The 25,851-nt window shown below is 37.4% G+C and overlaps 2 protein-coding genes across 6 annotated transcripts in view; one reads left to right on the top strand and one right to left on the bottom strand.

Moving 5' to 3' along the window:
- RARS2 (arginyl-tRNA synthetase 2, mitochondrial) overlaps positions 1-17,850 on the bottom strand; it is a gene marked incomplete at its 5' end in the record, with an annotated part of 51,541 nt that extends 33,691 nt beyond the window's left edge. For 2 of the 4 annotated variants that reach the window (XM_084228530.1, XM_084228532.1), the window contains 4 exons: positions 4,618-4,701; positions 6,664-6,766; positions 7,105-7,178; positions 17,800-17,835. In XM_084228530.1, coding sequence (XP_084084656.1) covers positions 4,618-4,701; positions 6,664-6,766; positions 7,105-7,178; positions 17,800-17,835 — 297 coding nt within the window. Of the gene's footprint in view, positions 1-4,617; positions 4,702-6,663; positions 6,767-7,099; positions 7,179-17,799 lie in introns of all 4 variants that reach the window. The other 2 variants (XM_084228533.1, XM_084228531.1) reach the window with 2 other exon arrangements.
- A 181-nt stretch (positions 17,851-18,031) lies between these two features.
- Positions 18,032-25,851, top strand: part of ORC3 (origin recognition complex subunit 3) — a gene marked incomplete at its 5' end in the record, with an annotated part of 49,785 nt that continues 41,965 nt past the window's right edge. The window contains 2 exons of one of the 2 annotated variants that reach the window (XM_084228529.1): positions 18,032-18,070; positions 21,697-21,751. In XM_084228529.1, the coding sequence (XP_084084655.1) occupies positions 18,047-18,070; positions 21,697-21,751 (79 nt within the window). The remainder of the gene's footprint in view (positions 18,071-21,696; positions 21,752-25,851) is intronic. The other variant, XM_084228528.1, reaches the window with a different exon arrangement.

The following is a 25,851-nucleotide window of genomic DNA, read 5'->3' as shown; positions in this document are numbered from 1 at the left end:
ATTTACAGAGTTTGCCCAAGGACACAGAGAAAACAATACTTTCTTCATTCACACTGCAGTAGGACAGAGAAAAAAATCAATATGCAGACATTAAGTAGTGTCTGTCATGTACTAGAGGCCCAATACACGTTAATTATTTCAAGGCTAGGGGTGATAATATTGCAAGTGGGAAGGTAAATGTTGAGAATTCAAACAGATTATTCTACAGTTGAGGTCTACCAATTCCACACCCCTCTTCTTCTTCCAACTATCCTTCTTCCTTGGTTATAACAACAACACTCTACTGATTGTTGTGTCTTAGTTTCCTTTGCAGGCTCCTCTTGCAGTGCCTGCCTCCCATTCCCCACACCCTGTGCTCCGTTCTTGCTTCTAGCTCCTTACTTTACACTTCACCTAGGTGTCAAGTGCTAAGACTTCAACTATTATTTACCTAATAGAATCTCATCTGTGTTATAGACTAATACATCCAAGTCAGGATTGAACATCTCCCAGAGGCACTTCAAATGGAATATACTTCTCTTCCTTCTACATTCTCTATTTCCATGAATTTCGGCCCTAATCACCTAGCTAACCAGGTCAGAAGCTTAAGAGTTTCTAAAATTTTCCCCTTTCCCTCAACCTCCATAACCAATCACTTACTAATCACCATGCCCTGCACATGCTATCTCATGAATGTGATACGCCTCTGTCCTGGCTTATACCCTCATTATCTGTCAGCTAACTACAAAAACAAGTACAACAAAATAATGACACTTATCTTCTCATATAATATACATTTAATCAAGTCTACATTTTATTTTAACTCTTCAATGATACCCTACCATTCAAAAGATTTTTCATTTACTGGTTTGACTTTTGTTTTACATGCATATCAACCTTACTTTTTTAAAATTCTGTACAAATTTGTTAGAAGGTACATTTTTGTGTATGTGATTAAGAAAGGGCCTAATTTCTTTTTTTTTTTTTTTTTGCATGTGGCTGTCCATATTTCTTAACACCAATTGTTAAAGAGGCTTTCCTTTTTTCATTGTATAGTTGTGGCTCCTGTGTGAAAGATTAATTGGCCATATTTTTGTGAGTTTATTTCTGGGATTTCTAGTCTATTCCATTGGTTGGTGTTTCTGTTTTTGTTCCAATACCATACTGTTTTGGTTAATGTTGTTGTGTAATATAGCTTGAAGTTATGGAGTGTGATATTTTTCTTCCTTTCTCCTAGGAAGGTTTGGGGAATTTTGTGGCTCCACACAAGTTTTAAAATTTGTTCTGTTTCCTTGAAAAAATTCATTGGGATTTAGCAGGTACTGAACCTGCAAAGTGCTTTAGGTAACATGGCCATTTTAATGTTTAGTCTTCCAATTCAAGAATAAGGGATATCTTTCCCATTTCTTTTTGACTTCTTTCATTTCTTTAACAGTGTATTGTAGTTTTCAATATCTAGGTCTTTTGCTTTCTTTGTTAGGCTTACACTCAGACATTTCATTCTTTTTGGTGTGACTATAAATGAAACTGATTTTTCATTTTTCTTTCTTCTGATTCATTGCTGGCATATAGAAATGCAACTGATTTGTGTCTATTGATTTTGTATCCTACCACTTATTTATCCTGCCATTTATTATTTCTAGTAGTTTTTTGGGTAGTCTTATAGATTTTCTATCAAAGCCCATGACTAGATGGTTTCTCTAGTGAATTCTACCAAGGCTTCAAAGAAGACCTAATACCTATCCTAAACTCCAATTCTTCTAAGTAAGTAAGTAAGTAAGTAAGTAAGTAAATAAATAAATAAATAAATAAAAAGGCTGGAAAGTCCCCAAACACATTTTATGAGTATAACATTACCTTGATCCTAAAAACAAACAAGGGCAGCACAAAAAGAAAACCACTAAGTACCTCTACAGTACACCTAACATCTAAAACATAGGATTTTATTTGCCTTTTTGACATGGTTACACTCATGTTTTCTTTTATTTCCTATCCCAGAACTGAATTAACTATTATTTTATGTTATTTTCTCTTGAAAGTCATCTGGTGGAAGTTTGGTACCAAAATAATAGTTCTTCATGATGCACAAGTTGGTCATATCATCTTCTAGTTTGGAAAATTTTATTATTTAGTCCCAGACTTGGGAGTTCTTATCAACTTTAATCTCACATTTGACCCTTCTATCTTTGAGAACTAATTTATATGAAGAGATTTTAAGACACTATTAGAGATTTGATTCAAATTAACATTTAATCATCTTCGGTGCTGCCAGAGCTAATAATTCAATTGCAATGCATGAACACACACATTTCATGCAAGCCTAAGTTTCTACATGTGTAAGAAATGACAAATTCACAATTCTCTGCTTGAAGAGCAAGTTTTATAAATTATAAGCTACACATTAATCTTTAACTTCAGAGTGAAAAAATAAAAGTCCTATATGAGCCCTAAGATGGTTGAATTTTTATGTTGATGTGATCAGAAAAATTCATTAGACATGCAGATGACCAACATTTAAGGCCTGAAAATAATGGTGCAAGATATAAATAAACTAGGTTTTCAGAAAACATTTAAAAACTATAACTTAGGGCTTCCCTGGTGGCGCAAGGGGTTAAGCACCGCACTATGAGGCAATTTGCAGCCTCTGTAGCACGAGTTTGATCCCTGGCTGGCCAGGGAGCAACCCACATGACGCAGCAGACCTCTCCTGTTATGCCTGCTGCTCCCCTCAGCAGTGTATTTCAGTCGGTCTGCCTGTTCTGGTCCCCACTCTGTCTCTGGTGAATCATTTCACCCCCCACCCCACATCTCTGGCCTGTACCCTAGTTCTTGTATGCACAAATAAATCTTTAAAAAAAAAACTATAACTTAAAAGATAGGCACATGTAACACTTCCTTTTTAGGATAGGGAGCTCACTATTCTTATAATGTATCTTTGCTACTGTTACTGAATAGGGCTACTATAATCAATCTCCTTGTTCCTTTAATAAAAATCACACTAAATTCAGATTATCAAAGCTATAATAAAAGAAGAATTTCCATGTGAGAAATAGTTGTAGTTCAAAACCTAACTCTTTTATCCCTCTGTTGTCAATTGAAAAGGATTTAGAAATACTTTTAATGATCAAGTTAATGGGTATCCTTAAACTACGGAAAACCTCATTGTTTATAAACTATAATAAAAAATAGAGACTTAATATAAAAAAATAAACTATAATAAAGTATGAAAATGCATGGTTATTGAAATTTTAAATTTATTAAATAAACATACATCATGCCTGAAATATGAACCATATCTTTCAGCTAAGTGTAAGGGCAAAAACTCTTATCTGTTCATAGCACATTTTCCTATTTCAGAGAAAACAAAAAAGGAAAATACTGCCGCCTCTTAGTTGCCTGAAATTTGCAGAGCATTTAGCAAGCTGCTTTTCTACTTCATTAAAATTGAGACAGCAATTGAAAGAATGAATCGCTGATTTAAAAAAGGTAAAGTGGACTCACAGGTTTGCTAAGTTGACACAAAATGTTCACCAAGAGCCCAGAAGTTTGTAGATACTTTTTAATATGCTTGAAACAAATTTCTTCCTTGCCCTTGTGACTGGCTTTGGTTAACTAATTCACCTTGGAATAGGAATTAAAAAAGGATAAAATAAAAAAATTTAGAGATCTTGAGACAAGTATGAAACATTAGCTCTCCTTCAGAAGAATCACAGGCTGATAGGCAATGCCTATAAACTATGTAATTTTGGTAAGAAACTATAGTATTAGGAATTTGCTTTAATTGCTATTTTCAATTGAAGACTGCAGCATTTACTAAGCCCCACCAACCCAATACTGGTGTGTATTTCTATTCTTTTTTCTTTTTTTAATAACAGACAAAAGCAAGTATTATGATAGATTTTAAAGTTCATTTGAGACTAATCTTGCAACAAAAGCTCTCACTATTACTGCCTATCCAGGATTATCTGTCCATGGTCTCACTTGAGTGGATCCAGTTTTTTTAATGAGATTTCCAAACCCCTTCATGTCAACCTGATTTTTCTCTATCTGTGGTCTTTCCTATTCTTATTATATCAATCCCCTCTTTTGCTTTAATATTTGCTATTTTATTAAACAAAGACACTATCTTATGCTTTCTTCTGCATAAATCGAATGCTACCACCTGATCAAAGGCTACCAGGGAAAAGAAACCAGCAGTACTTTTCTTGTATTCAATACAGAATCCATTAATTCACTTAACAGTTATTGCACACCTATGATATACCAGGCACAGTACTAGGACTGTGAATCCAATAGTGAGAAAAAACAGATGATGTAAACTTTAACCGGAATTAGAGTTCAAAGGGCAATAGGAACTAATCGTATAAAAAGAATGTATGATAGCAAGTACAAGAAGCCTGCAAAGGACAGATATACAGTGCTATGGCAGTATATAAATAAAGGGATCAGGAAGGCACTGCCAAAGAAATATCAATATTTGGTCAGTAAGAATTAACTTGGGTGGCACTGAAGGCAGAGGGATCAGAATACTCTAAGGATTTGAGGCAAAAGGAGGCAGAATAAACTGGAGGAAGACCACTGTGGCTAAAGCTGAGACAGTAGTGAAAATACATTATTTCGAATATAACCCGCTCTTACCTTTGTTAAAAGTTCTCTGTTTATTTTGAAATTAATAGTCCCTTGTCCAGTGCTGATTTCACTCACGACTGTATCACATTTTAGCTGAAAAGATAACAATTGAAGCAAAATAAGTCTGTTATAAATAAAGGTTCAATAAGATCTCTATTTCTAACACTAGCCAAACTGTCTTTCAAAGGCAGCAGGTGTGTCATCTCTCAGTCACTTCATGTTCTCTTCTTTTCCTGACTAGAATGTTATTCTGTACTGGGTTGTTTTTTTCTGACTAGAATACTACTCTGTAGTCAGAGTCTTTCTCTTCCTCTTACCTACTGTCTCATCACAAATTCTCCATCTAAAAAGAAAGATAGAGAAGATTACTTTATCCCCACTTCACACAGCTCGACATGTAATGAACACTTTTTCTCTCACCTAGCTTTCAGGATTCATAGAACACTCTGTCAGGACCCACACTGAAACACTTGCACCAATGTGTGAAACACAAATAATTTAAATGCTTTGCCTTAAATGAATATGCTTTAAATTTTTAACCAAGTAGATATTCAAAGCACTTAATGTAGTCATGGAACTTGAACAGAAATCTTTTGTCACCAAAGGTCATTAGTCTTTAAGAACTCACATAGGGCCTCCCCGGTGGCACAGCAGGTTGAGGGCAGCGCTGTGAGGCTGTCTGCAGCCTCTGCGGTGCCAGTTTGATTCCCAGCTGGCCAGGGAGATTCCCACATGGCACGGCAGACCTCTCCTGTCTAGCCCACTGCTCCCCTCAGCAGCGTATTTCGGTCCTTCTGCCTGTTCTGCTCCCTGCTCTGTCTCTTCTGGTGAATTCTCTCACCCTCCCATGCCTCTGTCTTGTACCCCAGTGCCTGCATAAATAAATAAATCATTTAAAAAAAATTCTTAAAAAAAAAACCTCACCTAGACAGGGGAGAGACTAAATATTGTAATTAGGATAATTCAACTACTGATAGTTCTTGATAAAAATCTATGGGGGGAATTTTTTTTTATCAAATATTTACCCAGATACAAAGCTCCTTTAACATAGTAACTTTTTTTTTAAAAAGTTTACCTCTAACTCAGTATTTATTTATTTTTTAAAGATTTATTTATTTATTTATACAAGCACTGGGTACAGTCAGAAGTGCAGAAGGGTGAGAGAATTCACCAGAGGTCCAGAGGGGAGAACAGAGCAGGCAGACTGGCGAAGTACACTGCTGAGGGGAGCAGCGGGTGGCAGGAGAGGTCTGCGCACCATGTGGGACCCTCGCCCGGTGGCTGGGGATCGAACCGGTGCTGCAGAGGCTGCGGGCAGCTTCGCAGCCCAGTGCTCAACCACTGCGCCACCAGGGGAGGCCCTAACATACTAACTTTTTAAACATCTTTTTTAACGAGTATGGCTTTCATTGTTGTAATTCTCTAGAGTACTCAGATACCTCCTCTTTGTCACATGTAATAACCCTATATTTAAGAAAAATCTTAACCAATATCTGTCTTTTCTGATTGTATTACACCAACGACTTAGACTTGGTCATTCTCTATAATCCTTTCAATTACTCTTTTAGGTACCAAACCCATCAGAGAAATTGGAAATGAAAGAGGGTTATTAAATCATCTAACTACTACTTCTCTGCAATCATGACTCTATTTACATCTAATCATTTCTTCTCATATTTTAATGTTCATCTTCTCAGAAACTCATTTTAAAAATTGCAACCCACTGCTCTAATTTATCAGCTTGTTCTCCTAAATTCAGAAGTCCATTCAACTTCAATCTGTAAATTTAATTAACATTTTAGTCCTCTTATAAGTAGTTAATCAAAAAATTGAACAATGTCAGCTCAAGAGGAATGCTTTATAACTAATCTGAAATATCACCCTAACCTTACAGTACATGGCTAAAATGAATTTAAATTGTATTTCCCAAGGCACCTTGAATAAAGAAACGCTATTAAACCCATTATGATGGCTAAGATAGACTGCAGAGTAGTTTTTTCTTTGAAATGATAAATTTATTATAATATCAAAAAGAGATAATAGTGCTCAAAGTACCTTCTCTGCCAGTCTCACTGCTTTATTTTGAATATTCAGTCTTGAATGGTTACTGCTATTTTCCAAAAGAGTATCCACAGAAATCTGAAAATCAGCTTCTTCTCTAAAGATAGACATTAAAAAAGGAAAAAGATGCTGTTACTGTTAAAAAATTACTCATGTAGCAAAACAAAAACTAATCAGTAAGGTTCTTCCTCCACAATGACAATTTTATCAGAAGAAAGTATAACGCTTTCAGAATTTTATAATGCAAAGAAATTAGGAACACCATCAACTTGTATTTATTTAGAATTTTTATCACCTAATAAACAATTTCCTCATCTATCATACAATTGTAGCTTTATGAAAGCTAAATTAGAGTAGCCATCTTTAGAGTAACAATTTTCTTTTGGTATACTGACATTTGGCACATTATAGGTTATTAAATATATTATACTTAACTCTTTTTTTGAAATTGGAACTGCAGATATTGACTTGATCAAGTTTTCTGGGGGAAGATCCAACACTCTAGAAAGCTAAAAACCAAAAAAAAAAGGGGGGGGGCAAATTATTAATACATTTGTCAGGAAATCACCCTGTACCCTCTGAATTATTCTAGGTTAGCAAATTTATATTTCATTTAAACTCATTTTTTAAAATCATAAATAGGTGTTGAATTTTGTCAAGTGCTTTTTCTGCATCAATATTTAGATATCATATTTTATCTTTCTTTTTATGTGATATATTACATTTATTGATTTGCATATGTTGAATTATCCTTGTAACCCTGTATAAATCACAGTCATGATGTATAATTTTATAATATATTATTGAATTTGATTTGCTATGGTTTTGTTGAGGATTTTTTCATCAGACATTGGTCTATAGTTTTCTTTTTCACAATGTTCTTGTGTAGTTTTGGAATCAGGGTAATGTTGGCCTCACAAGGCATACTTGGGAGTGACATTTTTGGAAACACAATACATTTCCCTATCACAGGAAGCAAACCTTGACACAGTGTTGCATGGGCAGTAACAATCAGAGGAGGAACTTCTACAGGGAGATGGAAAAATATCAGCGCTAGTCATAAAAAATTTAACATGCTAAGTCAGAGCCTAAGAGTAATGTGTACCCACAACCAACTGGAGAGATAAAAGTTAGTAAAAAGCTGCAGAATTAATATTTTAGCAAACACATAACTGAGGTGAGTCAAGAAGAAATCTGTTGTGGAAAATGAAGAAGTCACCCACACAATGTGTGAAGAACTAGAAAGTTGGGGCAAGAAACAAAGTCTGGGCGAAGCTGTCAAATATGAGCAAGATTTAAAAAGAAGTCATGACAAATAGTCAAATAAAAGAGTAAGAGGGAGAAGGGGACGATCAGAGGGAAGGGAGGAAAAGGACACACACAGACAGAGACACACACACACACACACACACACACAGAGGAATGTGCCATACAGGAGATCAAAGAGCTCTGTCTAAAAAAAAGTATAACCAAATGATACAAAAAACATTCCTTATAAGTACTACAGAAATTGGAACTTATTAGGAATGTAAATATAATAAACAAGAATTAAAAGACAAGATGGAAAAAATGGAAGAGATTAAAAGGGAGTCTACATATCAAATAAATTGATGATCAAACATCTTGTTATAGCTTTAGAAACAACAAGAAAGGAAAGTAAATTGAAAATAAAAATGTGACATAGAGGGCTAAAATAGGGCCTCCCTGCTGGGGCAGGTGGTTGAACGCAGCACTGTGAAGCTGTCCGCAGCAATCCCCGCCGGTCATGGAACAGCCCACATGTAATGGCAGACCTCTCCTGTCTCGCCCGCTGCTCCCCTCAGCAGTATGTTTCAGTTAGTCTGCCTGTTCTGTTCCCTGCTCTGCCTCTGGTGAATCCTCTCACCCTCCCGCACATCTGGCCTGTACCCCGGCTCTTGTATAAAAATAAAATAAATCTTAAAAAAAAAAAAGGTAAAATCTACTAATAAAAATACAAAATTAAAAAAAAAAGGCTAAAGTAATCAGGTAACAGATCTTTAAAAAATATAAAAGTTAACTAGAAAATAAAAATTGGGGAACAAGATAATCTAATGTTAGGGTAATTGGTCTCCCCAAAATATTAAAATAAGAGCAGCAAAAAAGCAGACAGGAAGGTAAATTGGTTCTCTAGTAGCAAATACATAAGGATACAAACATAAAGCCCAAAGTTACAAAATTAAAAAATGATAGCAAGACAAGACATTTAGGCTTTTAAAGCAAAAAGGAGCAGCTTTTTTTAGCAGTTTCCTGATTTGGTCTCACTTATTAGAAGCTAATAGATCAATCAGTAAAACCCAAGGACAATTAAAGTATTTATATATCTTGGCTTCCTTAAAAGCAGGTCAGATGAGAAGGACTTGTTTGCAGATAGTTTATTTGGGAAGTTATTCCTAAGGGCAGCAGTGGTAGAATGAATACGAAGGAGGAATAGTTGATATAAGATTATACCATCAAAGTCATTGCTATAGGTAACGGGGGCTTAATTTCCATGGTACCTTCTACAAAGTACATTACATACAATGTCTAGCAGAATTGTCCACACAGAAATAGGAAGCAGGAACTTCCATTCACCATTGAATAACGGCCATTCTTCAGTGTTAATTCCATCACACTTTAGCTGAGTAGGGTTGGGACCAGCAAGTTTCAGACAGGATAGGTATTGTTAACAACAAGTAAATGGACATACATGTGAAACTGTTTGCATGAGTGTCAGCTGGGAACAGAGTTGTGACCAAGGAAGATGGAAGATAGGATGCAATATAGAGAAACCAGGAGAATGTCTCTATCTAGATTACTGCCATAGCACACCATTTAGCAGTAAAATGAAATTAGACTTCCTCGCAGCATTATAAATTGTTTTACAAAAGTTGAGGCAAACAAAAAACCCAATTGCAGAAGGATAGTTGCAGTTTGATTATAACATATAAAATAATTTGCAAAATATTACTGTTTATTGATACATCCAGTATCCCCATGTAAAATGACAAGCACAAACATGATTAATGAAAAACCTCTTATGTGAGGAAGAGTTTGCAACAGGAAACAATACCCAGGGTATTTTAACATTATTTATGGTACTTTATTTTACCTCATTGTTAAATTATTTAATTAAAAAAACAATCTACAGATTAAAATAAATTACTATGTTAGGAAAATATAATACAGAAAGTGCAACAGTAAGAGACCCTGGTAAAGTTACTAAATTTCCAAAAATAGCACCCAATGAGGAAAACTCCAGAATGAAATAAATACATTTAACTTTGTAGCCTGTTACCTAGTCATAAAAATCACAATCTGATTTAGGCAAATAATTTAGTGAGGATATTATATAGGACTGAATTTATATACTGGAAAAGCTACAAACTGATGTTTACCTGCTCAGTTGTTTAAAAGTCTAAAGTAAGCTACATAATTTTTTAGATTTTAGGGAAGTAGTACCTAGCAGAATTTGGCTGAAAAACTGGAAATTTTTACAATAACATTGGATTGTTGAATACATTTGCTATCAGTCATGAGAAAAATTAAAATCAGAAATAAACAATCTGCTGTTACTCCTTTATTTCTAACATGAAGCTTCTTGATATTTCTAAATATATTATTTTGACATTCTAATTTTTCACAATTTTCTTACAGTTAAATTCTCACAATTTTCTCTCAAACTTCTTGAAAGATTATTTTTATCTGGGAAGTCATAATTTCTTATAAAACAAAGTAGTTAAAAGTCAAAGTTAAAAAAAATAAAGCATCAACAGTCCTTTTTATAATCTACTTATAAAGAAATCCAGCCAATTAAGTCACACATTAAGAAAAGGATTAGTAGTCACATCTTATCTAATTCAACATAAAATATATGAGACAACATATGTTCTAATCCATCAAGGGGTTAATAATTTCTAAATTTGAAACATCGTTTTTTAAAAAACACTCCAAACTGTAACATTCTTCATAATCTCTTTTCTTAACTACAAGGACTCATTTAGGAAATTCATCAATAATTCTTTCAATGCTCTTTAGTTTCTTTTCTTTCATACAGTCCAATTTTTATAAAATGCAGATCCAGTTTCCTTTCCTTTTATTTTCCCTGTATATCTGCAAATATATATATAATATAAACAGCAACCAATGATAATGATAATTTGATCTAGTTTAAAAATGTTTCTGTACTTTTTTAGTATCAATACTTTCCAACAATCAGATTATTTTTTCAAAAACGAAAATTTTTTTTTTATCAGAGGATAACTTTATAAAAGTACTATTAAGGGCTTTCTATTGAAAATTAAGCAGTATGGTTTAGATATGTAGCTTTCTCATTATCTAACTTCATGTGGGACTAGAGCATTCACTTGGGCTAATACTTAGGTTCTCCCCATAAAAGGCCTCTGAGAGATGCTAATATAACGGCTATATTTGAGATGAGGAGCCTCTTGGATGTGCTTGCTTCTCTCCCTTTTGCACAGAGTCTTTGCAAACAAAAACACTAACAAAAGCGCATATAAATAATTGCTTAACAATTAATGGCAAATCATTGCTTAACTCCCTGTCCCGAGTAATTTCTGTTTTAGCCATCCGTTCAGTGTCTACAAAGCAGAACAGTTGCTGGCCTGCAGTCAGACCAGTCGGACCCAGTCGTGGCATGTGCTTCTTGAGAAGAACCCTGAACTTCCTTCAACCTTGATTTCATTATAATACTAAGATCTCTGCCTCTGAATGGGATTTGCCCTCCATTTTCTGAACACATGGCACATGAAGAAGCATGTTGTCCTACTTTACCTCTGCAAGGTTGCTCCAAAACCGCCTCCCTTTCCCTCCCACATATAGAATAATGTCATCTCTTGTGTTAAGCTATAGGAGACACTCACGCTGGAGATCTCCCTGGAGCTTTTTGTCACAGTAAATCTCAGCTTCAACATCATCTGCTGTGGTTAGAGTCTGCATTTATTCTTGAGGAGCACAAGAACTCACTATTATTGGCCAGTAACATGTTTATGAATGCATACAATGTACCGAGTAGAATCCTAAGCACTATATTAATTCGATGAGAGGTCTAAAGGTAGCTACATAATTTTTTAGACTTTGTGGAAGCAATACCTAGAATTTATGAGCCTACAGAATTCAGTGGGATTTAAACCTATGCACCTTCCACAATGTTCTTAATTCACTTTGCTGCTTGACTCAAGGGATCTTTAGAAAATACTGGTATCAGCCTGGCTCCCAGGTTATCCCTGGTTGGTGGTTATCAAGCCTGGATGATTACTAAAATCATCTGAAGACTTTTGTATATTTACGCCTCTAACTGACCCCGGACAACAGTCCAAGATTTAGGCATCGATAAAATGGAGAGACTTCAAATATCATAGAATGATTGATAAGATTAAATGAGACAGTATTATTGTTTACCTTATATGCATACCACAAATCTCTATTACTGTCGTATATTTTTGAATGTCTTGTCATCAAGACACAAACTGCCTTTTGTTATGGTTAGGCAATAAGATCTTCAAGGATGTTTGTATAGAGAACAGATGTAGAAGAAACAGTGTCTCACTCTAGAGCAAAGGGGAATATGCTTAGTGCCCATTATTAGACTCAGGGTTCCTCTCCAGTAAGGAAGCACACTGCCTGTGTATGTATTGTCTGACCCTATTTATTTGTCTTATGGGAAGAAGAGAGTCTTGGGGATCCATCACAAGAAATGTTGCTACTCTTTATATAGATTTTCTATGGAGTCTGATTATTGTTATTGCTGTAAATAAAATCCTTTTCTTACCCATAAGTCTCATGTTTTTTGTACTCAATCATGGAATTATGTTTAACTTATCACAGACCCCTCATAGTTCTCGACAGGAAGCATTTTGTTAACTTTATCTCATTACATCTTATCAACAGCTGCAAAGTTTAGTAAAACACTGCATGGTACAAGCGAGGTACTCCAAAATAGTAACAATCGTCATCATTGTCATTAGGTCTTGCAATAATTTGGTAAACATGGAATCAATAATTTCATACTATAGCTGACAAGTTAATTAACCAAACAAGAGTCAGTCAATCACATAAATGATGGGACAGGAATTTTAATCCTTTTCACCTTTATCATGTCATCTCACAGCCTTAAAATTATGAACTCATTTGATGAGGCTGCAAACTTTATATTACATCACAATAGCTATTCATTCTTCAGTTATGTACTATACACTTCTATGTTTTATGCACTTTGCTGGTGCTGGGGAATTATTTAACATGCTGTTTTCAGCAAGCTTACAAACACAAAAACAAGCAGAACAAAGTAATGAAATAATCAAACTCATACATTGTTATGACAAAAGTAAACAAGGGACTGAGAGTTGGAAGACATATTTTTCAAACTATAGGTTGCCAGTTGGGAATAAATTCAATGAGCCCCATGCCCCATTTTTTTTTTAAGATAAATTAAGCATTACAAGGTAAGTATTATTGCGTGAAACTTCCCCAGGGTGGGTCATGATGTAAAATTTGGCACAGGAAATAATCTACAAATGGGAATGTAATAGGAATGGAAAAGACCTGGCAATGTTAGAAAAACAAATAATATTGGGGCTAGAATCCTACAGAAAGAAGGGACAGAGTTGTATGGATTAAGGTGAGAAAGATGTTAATATTCTGGAAGAGGGTTTGTAAAATGAATGCAGTTTTAAACAGCTAAGTGGCAGGATTTGGTTTACTTTTTTTTTTTTAAAGATTTATTTATTTATACAAGAACTGGGGTACATGCCAGATGTGTGGGAGGGTGAGAGGATTCATCAGAGACAGAGGAGTGGGGAACAGAATAGGCAGACTAACAAAATACATTGCTAAGGGGAGCAGCAGGAGAGACAGGAGAGGCCTGCACCATGTGGGCATCTCCGCTGCCAGCGGGGATTGAACTGGTACTGCAGAGGCTGCAGACAGCTTCACAGCGCGGCACTCAACCGCCTGTGCCACCAAGGAGGCCCTGGTTTACATTTTAAAAGTCACTTTCCTTGCTACAAGGAGACTGAATTGGAGGGCAAAAATAGACTCACCAGAAGACTGTTGTAAATCACTGTTGTAGGTGATAAGGGTAGCTTGATTTGAGTGGGAAAAGGGAGGGGCAGTGTAGAGTGGAGATGGATTCAAGATGTTTTGAAGACAAAATCAATAGGCCTTGCTGAAGTGAGGTGTCAGACACATACTCTAAATTTTAGAGTACGTATTGTGGTTCCATGAATATATCATGTTCTCCCATGGGTCTGTATGTCTGCACAAGCTATTCTCTCTATACTCTACCCTCTGTTGTGCCAGCATGCACAGGGCAGGTTCACTATTGATTCAGGCAGACAAAGGTGAGTCCCGGAGCCCTCAATGAGTTTTCCAGGCTTTAATGCTCTCTCAGGGAACCAGGTACATGGGCATACCAGACAGGGAGGGTGGCATGCCACCGGGCCTCCCAGCCCCTACAAATCTTTACTCCCTGACATTCTCTCATGATCTCACCTCTTCTGTAGTCACTCATCTTCCCACAGCCGTCCATCTGAGTGATGCCACCCTTATACATGCCTCGCCTCCAGGCTCAGGTGTGCCCACTTACACAGGCCCATACCCTGCTCCAGGTGGCCACAATCAGGCACACGTGCCCTGTACCACACTTCTAAGTACCTTGTGCATCAACACAATCAAGGACGCAGGTGACAACCATGAGGCTGACTGTGCAAAAAGCCTGAGTAACTCACCCTACACCCTCTCAAAGCTCTCACCCTGTTCTCTTGGCATACGCCCACCCATCCTCTGTTTAGGACTGAGTCCGAACATTAGCTTTTCCACAAAGCCTTCCCAGAGACTTAGAAGCTGTTTTCTCCATGTCTCTCTAGCACTTCACACATGCTTCTCATACAGTACTTGCAGATTACACTACAATTACCTGTTTATATACATCTCTTCCCAAGTTAGACTGGAGCCATCCCAGGACAGAAAATTCTATTTACTGTCAATCTTGGCACTGATGATAGTGTTTAGAAAACCACAGACTTGTTACTGGGCAAAGGGTCTAACGATTGTCACTGGATCAGAACCTCTCTCATTGGTTCTAGGTCCTGCCACCTGCTACCACAAATGTAAACCAAATGTGCTTTGGTGCAGCAAAAGAAAAAAAAAAAAAACTTATTTTAACCAACAGGGCAGAGAGGCAGAAAGTCTAGTAACTGATGGTGAAGGTGGAGTTATAGCTACACAAGCCTGCAGGGCTGCCATATCTGTGACAGAGGTCTGCTGTTGCTGAGGTGGGTCCCTCAATCCCACCCACTGGCCTGTGGCCAGTCAACCACCAAGTAGAGCCCACAAGCATTACTCCCTTTTAAAAGCTCCCAGAAGTGACTGTTTGGCCTCACCTCCTTCTCAGCAGCTCAGGAAGAGCCAGGTTCAGACCTAGGCACACTTGCAGTAGTCCCCTCCAGTGTGGGCATTATTTGGATAGCAGAGGGCATAGGTCAGCCACTGGTATTGGAGGGAAAAGCTGTGTGGTTTGTCACCCTGAGGACTTGCAGGTGCAGGGCTCAGTTAAATTACGACTACGTAATCAAAGTTTGCTGAACAAATATGCCATTTCATGTAATATATTCCTTTAATACTAAACTATTAAAGGGATACTCATTCATAAAGGTACTGCACATATTTTTACTTATCCTTCAGATCATCACTCAATGACTTGATATTTGTAGAAAAATAGATTTCTTTAGTCCGTGTTGTCATTATTAAAAGACAAAATTGATCAGAATAAATTTAGAGATCTAATTTTCTCTATTAAACAATTCATGAATTGGGCAGTATCCCATCCAGCAAGTAGAATGGTTATGCAAAGGGACCAGCACAAAATAGAAGGTTGTAATCGGCAAAGAGGGTGGGATAAAATCATTATTAAAAAAAGAGAAAGATTATTTTAAGCACAGTTGGAAAGACCAGTCCTATTTTACATATTATTTCAGCAGTGCTGATCAGTGACTTTCAGATTGATTGGTTTATGATTACACTTTTGATAGAGGTTGAAACTGATTAAACCAGGCTTTAAGTCCAGGTGAGGACTTAATGAATGACTCCATTTTGGGCCTGTTTTTCCTTTTAAACACCATATAACCATATTAGATTCTGTTTAATGATCAGATTGTGCTCCTTGTCTTTACAAATTGAACAGCTAATAGGAAAAAGCTGGTTTGAATTGAGACAAATTTGTGCTCACAAAGTAACTCTCCAATTTATCGATTGGAGATACTTGGATAGATACTTAAATTCTTTGGATCTCAATTTGCTCAATTGTATAACAAGGTTAATATTTCCGTCACTTTGTAGTTTCTGCCCACAAGTAAAACCTAGCTAAGAATCACGTATGACAAATTTTCATGTCCCCAAAGGCATGTTTTTTGACAGATCCTCCCAAATGAAGATTAGGAATGAATGATGAGGCTGGTTGCAAGGAATATAAAACGGAAGACTCCACCACCAGAAAGACAGACATTCCTGGCAACCCCCTCCATCACGAAATACTATGAAACTACCTCATTGTCCCTTCCAGGAGGTATTTTCTTTGGAAATGTTAGTTTTCCTGTGTTCTTTCCTTGTCACAAGGAAATAAATACTTATTCTTTGTGCTTTACTATTCTAGGAGACCCCTGCCCAATTAACTTGATTGTTCATTATAGGAATGTTCAGAAAAAGTTATCAATTCTTCGAGAGACCATTAAAAGTTTATGGCCTAAGACTCCTTCCCTCCTCACCTGGCTCTTTTTATCAATCTTAAAACTTAAGATCTGTATTCAATTGTAATCAGGCCATCTCTTACAATCCCCACCCACTCTCCAACTCTCCACCCTCTACTCATTAAAAGACCAGATTTAAACCTGTGAAAAAATGCACGAGAGGAGTCAATTTAAGATAGGGATAAAGTAAGTCATGGGAGAAAAAAACTCCTTTCTGTCCTCAAACTGAACTGAACCCTGGACTGGGCCAACCTGCGAACATTACAAGCAGCTAGCAAGAGTGAGAACAGTTTGAAAAGTAATGATAAAAGTGAATTTTCATCATGTCACCTTTTGATTCCTTCATGTGGGGAGTTATTTAACCATTACCTCATCCTTGTTTTACGCTCTGTAAAACACCCCCTTTCCAACCTGGGCCCTTCTTGGAACATTTGGATTTCTAACCTGTACTGTTTCCTGAACTGCAACTCTTTGATCCCAAATAAATACAGTTTGCCTTGTTAATGGCCTCCTGAATTTTTAATTAACAAACTATACTTCAAATTCTCAATAAAATTTAACCTTACCTTCCCAGTCCAAGGCACTACCAAAACTGTTGAAGTGTTCTCCCTTACCACAGGAAACCATAAACTCAGCTTTGTCTTATCCAAAGGTCATATTCTGATATTTGGGAAGCAAGCGTTGCATAGGACAGTACAATTATAAGCAGAAAGCCGAGGCACAGAGATATACCCAGGAAAGACCAGAAATACTAGATGAATTAATGTCATTAATAAAGAAATGGGTTTGTAAAGACTATAGCAGGAAGTTTCCTTGCAAATTCCCACAGGTGGCCAGAGTTTTTGAGGAATTTCAGATTCACGTTGCAGTTTTTTATTCCCTTCCTCATTACAAAGATGTTTAAATGTCTCTGAATCAAAAAAATCATGGTATCTTTGCAGCTACCGAAAGTAATGCCAGGACAGGATGCCAAAGTGACTGAAGTTTTTAAATTACATATTTTCGACTGGAAATTCACATCCATCATCAACTTCACTAAGTGTAAGGAACGCTCATTTCTACAAACCCTTATCATGGCCTAGTGACTCTCCACATGGGTAAGGCACACAAAGCTGTGGGGTGGGAAGGTGCGAAGGAAGCAACATGTGCTGGTCAAGGTTTACTTTTCACCCAGGGCGATTTATCTGGGTCGCATTCCCGACCCCCTATCCCGTTGGCCTCGGCAGCCGCAGCAGCTCCACAGGCGGGGCAGAAAGTGGCAGAAACAGGTTTTCTGCGGAACGTCCCTCCTTCTGACAGAAGACAGACCCTCCGCGGTGAAAGGGCTTCGGGGTGCAGGCGGCCCTCCCGCCAGTTCTCGGGTTCATACCTGACGAGCGATGGACCTGCGGAAGCCGCACGCCATGTCGCGTTCTAGGAAACGTCCAGAAGCCGCCAGGTCCAGCGCCTCACCCCGCCCTCCTCTGCATGCCCCGCCTACTCCCGCCGGAAGCCCGCCCCGAGGGTGCGCCCAGCCAATCACGGAGCCGCAAGGCCACCGCTAACCTCTGCCCTGCTGCCGCGAGGGCGCGCGGGAAATCCCGAGCGGGGCTGGAATCCCGCGGGCGGCTGGGGCTATGGCCACTTCCTCGGTGTCCAAGGTACGTGCAGGCGGGCGGGCGTTTACTGGAGCTCCGCCGCCGTCCCGTTCCCCTCTGAAGAAGGAACCTAGCGGAGGTTACGTAGGCTTCGGGTGTGCGGGCTCGAGGGGAGGGAGCGGTGGCGTCTTTGCTCCAGGTGCACTTGAGGCCAACTTTGCTTAGGGAGGGAAGACGCTCGTCTGCCTTAGTGGTGTGGCTGGGAGTGTTGCAGAATTCTAGCCTTTTATCCAGGCAGAGGAAGAACAAGCGGTACTTCAGGAATGGTGAGGTCACGAGCAGCTTTATTACTCATGCATGAGGTCCCAGACCTGCGTAGCCCCGTAAAGTCTGAGCACCTGTTTAAAGACCAAGGGTTCCTTTTGTACACAACTGTCTCCATATCTGTTACATTGATAGCATCGTTTTTCAGCAGGCACACCACCAAAGTCCCTAGACAAGGGGGTGGGGGGGCAAGGCAAAGGGGGAAAGATGCACGCATTCGGGGATGGCCTTGGAGAGAGACCAGCTGGTTGGCTGCCGGCCCTTGTAGGTAAGAGTGCTTAGGTCCTGGCCATGAATCTTGAAAGGGAAGGAACTGTAAGTAAGCAAACTTGTTAATTATGCCTGCATTGGAGTGTTCATTGCACCTGGGCTGGAAGTTCTCCTGGAATCTTTATTATATTCATTTGCACAATAATATATTTTCGCTTTAGGAGAATTTGTAAGTCCTGCTTTGTGAAGGTCAGACGCCTCGAGGCTGTGCTCTAGTCTTCCCTCCTTTTTCCTTTTCATAAATATTTACTGTGCGCCAAGCATTCCATTAGCTGCGGAGATAATGTGGTAAACAAAATACTCCATTTCTGTACTCAAGAAAGGTGTTAAGCACAGATAATCACTAGTGATTATTGTTAGCTAATGAAAAAGTTCTAAGCGAGAGAACAGTAGAGCTACAAGACCCTAATATAATAGATTGCCTGAGGTCAGCGAAGGCATTTTGAAAAAAGTGACACATAGCTGAGACCTGAAAAATGAGTACAAGTTAGGCAGAGGATAGGGAGACTGTCCTACAGATAGACATATTCTTTGATTGAGAAGATAACAGGTAAAATGGCATATTAAAAGAATTGAAAACTTAATATAATCAGAATAGAAATAGAGGGAATGTTAGGAAAAAGAGAATGAAAAAGTAGTGTGTTTGTATGTGTGAGAAAATAGAAGCGTCCTCATTTGGGCTGCCTGGATGATGGGGGATTTCGAGACATGATAGTGTAATTGGTAATGAGAGAATAAACTGGAGCTGTATTGGCTTAGTGTGGTGCCATTAGCAACAATTGGTTATTTAAATTTGAATTAATGTAAAATTAAATATTAAGTTCTTGAATTGCACTAGGCACATGTGACCTTGGCTACCATATTTGCACAGTTCTATGATATTTCCATATCAAAAGTTCAGTTTGATAGTGCTGCTATAAACCAAGTGAACCCTTTAGTAATATTATGAGTGCAGCCCAGAAGCCCCTGAAGTTAAGCTATTGCTATCCAAAAAGCTGCAAATGCAGATGAAGATGCTGCCAAGACTTTCTCCCTATGTTAAAACAGTAGATTAATGAAGAAGGCTATCCAGTGGATCTAATTTTAAATTTTGATTAAAATTAAGAGAAGTTAGGCTTTCCAAGACTATGTATCAAATAGGAACTACAAGTCATAGAGTTTAAGGTGATAGAGGATTGACTGATGGTAGGTACAGATGTCAAAAGCGATGTAACTGCTAGTATTATTTTTTATTAGGAATGGTACTGTTTTTAATTGATAATTTGCCCTGGTTATAAAATTCAATAGGTTTTGTGTGATCTGTCCCTTCATTCTTTTTGTTGCATAAGCCTCATATTTTTATGTCTTCCAGAATTGTGATTTTTTTTTCCTTTTCTTTTTTTAAGGAAAACTTTTATGGCATTGTAACAGAAATGCTTGAAGTGAAATGCTTATGAAGTGGCCTTACATAAATAAGAATCTTAGAGAACTGTTTCATGGAACTGCCAACTTTTTTTGAAAATGTATCTAAACCTCTCTTTCTTTTTAATAGTTTCTGGGTGTTGGCTCTCCTAGACTTCTTCCTCTATCTCAAACACCATCTCTTAATCAGTATTTCGAAGTGGTTAACCATGCTACCTCCACCATATATTAGGACCATTCCTGGCACTCTTCTATCTTATTCCTTTATATCTCCCTTTCCTTTACAAATTTCAGGTGAATATAAAAAGGAAGCAATGACATGTTTGCCATGGCATTGCATAATTTTTTTAAATACATATTTATATTTCAAATAGTCCCACTACTTGCAGATACAAGAGTACACGGCACAATTCTTATACTGTAACCTGTAATCACATGAGCACTTTATATTTGCACAGCTCTCTTTAGTACTATCCCAAGGGGACTTTTTCTAGTTATAATTTTTAAATTTTTTAGGCGGTTGAGCGCAGCACTGTGAAGCTGTCCGCAGCCTCTGCAGCACGAGTTCAATCCCCGCCAGCCAGCCAGATATCCAAATGGCACAGCAGACCTCTTCTGTCTCACCCACTGCTCCCCTCAACAGTGTATTTCAGTCAGTCTGCCTGTTCTGTTCCCTGCTCTGTTTCTGGTGAATCCTCTCACCCTCCCGCACATCTGTCCTGTACCCTGGTTCTTGAATGCATGAATAAATAAATCTTAAAAAAAAAAATGGTAATCTTTAAGAAACTGTCCATGATGTCTGGCTTTATGATTGGTAGAATAAACGTAGAACTAGAAGTTTGGGGGCTATATATCACTAGTCAGATAATAAGACAAAACTAAATGCAGGAAAATTACTTGGCAAGTATTCATTCACTTCATATACTGATTGCCTAAAGTATATGTTAACACTGTCCTAAATATTGGGTAAAGTTATGAATTAAATGCAATTTGTGCTCTGACAATACTTCCAAGATATTTGGGGAGGCAGACCCATAAATAACTATGACATACAACAAAAGTTATTTACAACAGCAAAACAAAGATATTCATCTTGGGATTAAAGACCTCAGGGGAAGGAATAATTCTGACTAGAGAACTGGGGAAGGTTTCCCAGAGTGGTTGAGTTTGATTCAAACTGAATTAGATAAATGAGTAAGAGTTTATCAGATGAAGAAAGATATGTAAAGTGAAGCAATGGCCAAAATTATCTACCTCCTGTCAAGGGTATAGATATTTGGAGTCTAGTTAAATAACAAGTAATTTGGAGATAGGAGAGCATAACAATTTTTTTTTTAATTTTCTTGATCTTCATATTAATTATTAGTACTGATTCTCTTCTCTAAGTTTTATAAAAATGCAACCTTTCCAGGCTTAAATATCATCAGCCTTTATTTTCTTTGCTGTGTAGATCAGGTCCCAAAAAAAACAAAATCAAAGATAAGCATCCCATGAGAAGGTGGTGAAAGAAATGGATAGCCCCTTTGTTTAAGAATTTTCTTTCTATAATTCAGATGAAGAGATGTGATTTCTTAGCATTTTGCAAAAAACAACTTTAATAAAAATCCTCTTTCCTGTAAACTTTTTGGTTATCAGATTTGTCTGCTCCTTGGCTACTTTGACTTTATGCTTTTTTTTTTTCTGTCTTTTTAAAGGGCTGTTTTGTGTTTAAGCCAAACTTCAAGAAGAGAAAGATCTCTGTCCCAGTAGGTAAGCTGACTTAATAATAAATGTGTTAAATTTCCTCTCCTAGAACTTAAACATTAAGAACTAAACTAACCCTAATTGAATTTACTAGAATTTGCTAGTCCTCTTGTCGAAGCTTGGCTTACTTATTTTGTTAACATCACAAATGTAGGTCAAGGGATAGTATCCCAGGGTTCTAAGAGGGAATCCAAATATACCTTCAAAAAGCAAAATGGGAAAATACATTTTCCTCAGAGGATATGTAACATTTTTTAGAAAGATTATCTTAAAATCTCAGTGCTTTCCTAGGGTGAGGTGGAGTGGAATTGACTGCGAAAGGTCAAGAGGGACATTTGGAGTAATGGCTGTGTTCTCTAGATCGAGGGGGTAGTTACTCGAATGTACATTTTTGTTAGGATATACCAAACTTAAAATCGGCATGTTTTATTGTAAGTTATATCTTAGTAAAATTAAATTACTAAGAAATTCTTTCCTTTTTTTTTTTTAAAGATTTATTTATTTAGAACTGGGGTACAGGCCAGAGGTGCAGGGGGTGAGAGGATTCACCAGAGACAGAGTAGGGAACAGAACAGGCAGACCGACTGAAATACACTGCTGAGGGGAGCAGTAGGCGAGTCAGGAGAGGTCTGCAGCACCATATGGATAGCTCCTTGGCTGGGGATCAAACTCGTGCTGCAGAGACTGCAGATAGCTTCATAAGCTGTGTTAACCTCTTGCCACCAGGGAGGCCCACTTCCTTTACTTCATTTATTTCCTGATGTCTGTTTAGTGATCAAGTTAAGACTTCTTCGAAGAAAACACAATATTATTGTCAGAAAGTACTTATTGCCTTGGTTCCCAGTCATGAGTGCACATTAAAATCACTTGAAGTTTTAATTTTTCCTCCCAATATAGTTATAGTTCACTTGCAAGAAACAAAGAATTCCCCTGTAACCTTCCCCCATTTATCTCCATTTTGTATAATATAGTACAGTATCCCAACCAGTAAACCAGTATTGCTACAACCCACCAACCTTCCTTGTATCAATTCAGGGAACATTTTTAAGATACCAATACCCATTGTCTAACCAGATCAACTCTGAGAGTAGGATCCAAGTGTTTGTATTTTTTTATAAGCTCTTCACAGGTTGAGTATTTTTATTCAGTATTCAGCACTGTGAAGATTAATTTCAATAGAAAAAGTATGCAATGGAATTAAGCATACTCATGCACTAGTTTTGAATTTAAAAAGAAAAACTGAGCTATGTCACTGCTTGATTAAATAATAAATAACTTGAATATTTAGGAGTTTTCTAAAGCATCACAGGATGCATATCTTACAGTAATCTTCAGTTTGAGATAAGCTAGATAAGAGACCTGTGTTCAAGAAGAAAATAATAAAATATTGGTTCATAATGAGGGAAACTATGAGTAGAAAATCTGACTTACAAGAATCCATTTTCTCATTAACAGGAAATAAATAGTAATCTTGAACTTCGCAGCCTTATAGACCTACTCTCAGGAAAACCTGATGTTTTCTGTTCCTTACTCTTCTCTCTTCCCAAAAGGAAAAGTGACAGTGATGAACTCAGAAATGGTAGACAAAGAATAGCTCCATTATAAAGTCTCTTATTTTTAAGTAATTGAGTTACAAACATATTTCTTTAGTGTTCTTTAGGATATTACTAAACTTAACTAAAAATAGTTCATTTTCAGAGAAAATTCAAGACTGTTTCCCCATGTAATATTTGATATCATTAACAATGTTATTGTAATAAAATAGCTAACATTTGTTTATTATGTTTATTGTTTAGTCCTCTTAGCAAACAATGAGGAATGTATTATTATCTCCATTAAAAAAAAGGAATCTATCTATCTATCTATCTAAATAGCAGAACTGGGATATGAACCTAGGCTGTCTGATTCTAGAGCCGGTACTCTAACCATTACTTAATGCTGCCTCTCACTATTGAGGCAAGTTTTTGCTTAGAACTCTGCATTGAGTTTCAGCTACAATTTACTAAGATCTGTTTGTTTTAGTATTCGGAAACTTAATGTGTGTAATTTTATAATTTAAGCTTTGCTTTAGAAGGACATTGTGTGTGTGTGTGTGTCTAAGAGCAACAGATACTGGCATAATATGAGAATTTTAGAGGAACCAATCTTGATTATAAGACAGATGGAGCAGAAGTGAGGAAAATACACCCAGATTTTAGCACTTGCCTTCACTGGCTTCAATTTTTGAAACAGATTGCTTGAAGAAATAGGAAGATGCTCTGCATTTTCCCCACCATCTGTTTCCTGACTTGAAGACACTTGGGCATATACTAAGAGAAGATTGGTAACTCTCCTTCCCCTCAGTGGACGAATGGTTGTACCTCCTAGAAAACAACTGGGCAGGAACTTGTAGGGGTGGTACAGAGAGAGGGAGAGAGACCCTGTCAGTGAAGTAAAACACTGAGTGGGAGCAGGAGGGAACCTGACAACAGTGATTGCTTACATTCCCCAGCACTTCCCAAGGCTTTTATTTTTTTTAACCTATCTGATCTATAAATGACTGAGAGAAGTCATGGTAACAGTTTAAAATGCCCTACTGCTGTTGTTTTTCAATTTCTTCCTTTTTTTTTTTTTAAGATTTATCTATGTATGTAACTGGTGTACAGGCCAGGGGTGTGGGTGTGAGAGGATTCACTAGAGTGGGGAGCAGTACAGGCAGATTTGACTGAAATACACTGCTGAGGGGAGCAGCAGGCGGGACAGGAGAGGTCTGCTGCACCATGAGGGTAGCTGGGGAAAGCTTCACAGTGCTGTGCTCAACCCCTTGTGCCACCAGAGAGGCCCTGTTTTTCAATTTCTAATAGTTCTTTTGTTAGGTATTTTGATGTGGCATTACTCAGGAGATAAATTCATGTCTTGATTTGCCACTTTAACATTTTATTGTGGTTTTATTCATTATCAAAGTTATTTCTGCTTTATCTAATAGTAATATCGTATCTCCTTGCTTTTTCTTTGTTCATATTTTTTATACCATAACTTTATCTAACATTTAACTGTGTAATGACTTAAGTATATTCTAAGACTCTTGATACAGTTGAAAATCATTATTTGCTAAAATCTGTATCAATATGACTAGGAGAGCGTTCTTAATGTGGATGAGACTTTCTGTTCCAAAATACCAGTTAACATATAAAGCTATGATCCAATACTAGAAGAATCTCAGTAACAGTAGAAGTAAAAGATATACTTCACATCATTATTTAATCCTGTGAAATTCCTAGCTATTATAATAAAATACCGAACAATAAAAAATAAGGAAAGTAGAAAACAATAAGGAAGTAACACAATTGGTTATAGTTTTGGATAAGTTTTTAACATTAAAAATACCACTTCTCCCCCAAATCAATCTACAGATTTTATTTTATCCAGTCAAAGTACCAATATAATTATTTTTTGAAACAAAAATTGTCTGCAAAAAGATGATTGATGGTGATAGTAGGAGGAAGACCTGAGTTTATGTAACATTAAAATGGACAACAAAAAAACTACAGTAATTAAAGCACATCAGGGGCCTCCCCTGTGGCGCAGTGGTTGAGCGCTGGGTTGCGAAGCTGCCCGGCCTCTGCAGCGCCAGTTCGATCCCCGGCTGCTCCCCGGCCACCGGAGGAGGGTCCCACATGGTGCGCAGACCTCTCCTGCCGCCCGCTGCTCCCCTCAGCAGTGTACTTCGTTCCTTCTGCCTGCTCTGCTCCCCGCTCTGGTGAATTCTCTCACCCTCCCGCGCTTCTGACTGTACCCAGTGCATGTATAAACAAAACAAACAAACAAACAAATAAATAAATAAATAACATGCCTCTATAAAAAAAAAAAAATTAAAATTAAAGCACATCAGGACTGATATGGGAATAGAATAGAATTGGATTCAATAGTACAAAAGAAAAATTCAAAAACTCCCCAAATATGTGTAAGTAGTGATGTTACCGCGAATCAGCGGGAGAAGGGATGGATTATTTAATAAATTAATTATTTTTCAAACTCAAAGTTATAACCCAAGTGTGATGACATCTGTTTACTGGGTCATTATCAATCATAACAGAAAAGAAAACATTTGCTATCACATGATAAGG

The sequence above is a fragment of the Talpa europaea genome (assembly GCF_964194135.1).
Source record: "Talpa europaea genome assembly, chromosome: 2".
Classification (NCBI taxonomy): Eukaryota; Metazoa; Chordata; class Mammalia; order Eulipotyphla; family Talpidae; genus Talpa; species Talpa europaea.
This window is presented reverse-complemented; position numbering and strand designations above follow the sequence as displayed.